General features: G+C 52.6%; 1 protein-coding gene across 2 annotated transcripts in view; it reads left to right on the forward strand.

Annotated features, from left to right (window-relative positions):
• The window catches only part of HDHD2 (haloacid dehalogenase like hydrolase domain containing 2), a 33,650-nt gene extending 32,673 nt beyond the window's left edge, over positions 1-977 (forward strand). For both annotated transcript variants that reach the window (XM_015425823.1, XM_015425822.1), the window contains exon 7: positions 367-977. In XM_015425823.1, coding sequence (XP_015281309.1) covers positions 367-470 — 104 coding nt within the window. In that variant the 3' untranslated portion in view covers positions 471-977. The remainder of the gene's footprint in view (positions 1-366) is intronic.
• Positions 978-2,621: the final 1,644 nt, after the last annotated feature.

The following is a 2,621-nucleotide window of genomic DNA, read 5'->3' on the forward strand; positions in this document are numbered from 1 at the left end:
TCCTGGCCCCACTGCTGGACCTACTGAGGGCACCTGGTATTTCTGGCCACTGTGTGACACAGAGTGTTGGACTGGACGGGCCATTGGCATGATCCAACATTGGCTTCTCATGTTCTTAGGAACTCTCGGTCTGGGGCAAGGGATGCTCTGTCTTCTTGGAGCTTGGGGGGGGCAACAGTGGGAGGGCTCCTAGTGTCCTGGCCCCACTGCTGGACCTCCTGATGGTACCTCGTATTTTCAGCCACTGTGTGACACAGAGTGTTGGACTGGACGGGCCATTGGCCTGATCCAACATTGGCTTCTCTTACGTTCTTACGGTCTTACTTTGCTCTGAAGAGTAACCTTTGCTTTCCGCTTCTGTTGTAGGCAAATACCGCCCAGGCGATGAAGGCAAGATTAAGCCTCCCCCCTACTTGACCTGTGAGAGCTTCCCCCAGGCTGTAGACCACATCCTCCACCATCTCCTGTGAGGACATCTAACGAGTTTGGAACGCCACCGTCCAGCCGCCGCACCTCAAAGTGTCCGGCATCCTCATTCTTTGAGCCAAGCTTTGAGCCAAGTTCTCTGGCGTAGCTCCAGCAGGACTGTACCAGACTGGTTGTGTGTGTGGGGGTGTGTGTGTGTGATTGTATATTTGAATGCTTCCTACATAAAACAAGTCCCTGCACTTGGAAGAGCAGCATTATAAGCAAAGCGGGTTTTACCGTAGTGCCAGTCCTCTCTTTACAGGGAATGCCACATACAGGGGGATTTCGAACCTGCAGTTCCTCTGCCTGAAGTCTGCAGGGGTTTTGTCCACCATCAGACCACATATTCATGCAGTGGCTGAACACACAGTTCACACAGACGCCGCACATTTAGTGGGAAAGGAGATGAAATGGAGCCTGAATCCGAAGATGCTCCACATGTTATTTGAGACAGGGCAAGAAGGTTCTTCTCGCGCCTCCCACCTGTTTGAACCACACGGGATTGGCAGGTTTGGGGCAGTCTTCCAGAGGAGGGTAAAGAGACAGAAGTGTGCATCTTTTAACATGAGAATGAAAAGGGAACGTCTGTAGCCGGGTTCCAAGGTCTTATGCATATGGACCAAAATGCAATAAAAGGCTGAGAAAGGCACCTTTGTCTGGGCTTTCAAATTGGCGCAAGGCTCCGTGTGGCTTGGCTTTTCGAAAATGCGTTCTCGGCAGCTTTCTAGTCCCAAGGCAAAAAGGAAAGGCGGTCTCAGCTTTTCCACAGGGGGCATAAAGGAGAGCCCTGCAATCGGACCAAAGATCTCTCCAGCCAGCATCCGGTTTCTAACAGTGGCCGTCCGAAGGTTTCTTGATCAGGTCAAGAAGGCGCACCCACTGCTTCCCCCTTCCCCAAAGCAAAGAGGGTTCAGAGCTGCTCTGCCCATAACCATGGAAGTTCTACTTAGTGATCAGGGCTAATATCTATGGATAGAAGAATGAGATTCGAGTCCAGTCATACCTCAAAGGCCAACAAAATTTCCAGGGTATACGTTTCTGAGATACTGACAACAGGAGTATTTCTCAAAAGCTTGTACCCTGGAAATCTTGTTGGTCTTTAAGTTGTGCTGGATTTGAATCCTGCTCTTCTACCGCAGACCAACAAGGCCAGCCACCTGAAGCGACTGACAAAGTTACCTCCCGCGGATTTGTCCAGGTGCCTTATGAAACAAAAGAAGTTGTGGGACGTGGTAGGATCTCAAAGGCGATCAAGTGAGCTCTCCAGTTAGGAGAGCCAGTCTGGTGTAGCGGTGAGGGGCGCGGACTCTCATCTGGGAGAACCGGGTTCGATTCCCCGCTCCTCTGCGTGCAGCTGCTGGTGTGACCTTGGGTCAGTCACAAGTTCTCTCAGAGCTGTTCTCTCAAGGGCAGTCCTCAAAAGAGCTCTCTCAGCCCCACCTTCCTCACAGGGTGCCTATTGTGGGGAAGGGAGGGGGAAGGAGATTGTAAGCCACTCTGAGACTCCTTCAGGTAGTGAAGATCGGGGTATAAATCCAATCTCCTCCTCCTCCTCCTCCTGGAATAAACTGTAGTGAAATAGATGCCACTCCTCCAGAGTAACCTACCCTGACCTGGATGGCCGAGGATAGCCCCGTCTCATCAGATCTAAGGTCAGTCCTCATTCGTACTTGGATGGGAGACCACCAAGAAAGCCTAGGGTTGCTACACAGAGGCAGGCGACGGCAACCCCCTGGTGTCCTTAAGAACATAAGAGAAGCCAATGTTGGATCAGGCCAGTGGCCCATCCAGTCCAGCACTCTGTCTCACACAGTGGCCAGAAATACCAGGTGCCATCAGGAGGTCCACCAGGGGGGCCAGGACACTAGAAGCCCTCCCACTGTTGCCCCCCCCCCCAAGCACCAAGAATAGAGAGCATCCCTTGCCTCAGACTGAGAGTTCCAGTCTATACCTTGTGGCTAATAGCCACCGATGGACCTCTGCTCCATATAAGAACCTAAGAGAAGCCAATGTTGGGTCAGGCCAATGGCCCATCCAGTCCAACACTCTGTGTCACACAGTGGCCAGAAATACCAGGTGCCACCAGGAGGTCCAGCAGTGGGGCCAGGAGACTAGAAGCCCTCCCACTGTTGCCCCCCCCAACAAGCACCAAG

Source organism: Gekko japonicus, unplaced genomic scaffold (assembly GCF_001447785.1).
Source record: "Gekko japonicus isolate JY-2015 unplaced genomic scaffold, Gekko_japonicus_V1.1 scaffold2138, whole genome shotgun sequence".
In the NCBI taxonomy this organism is placed as follows: domain Eukaryota; kingdom Metazoa; phylum Chordata; class Lepidosauria; order Squamata; family Gekkonidae; genus Gekko; species Gekko japonicus.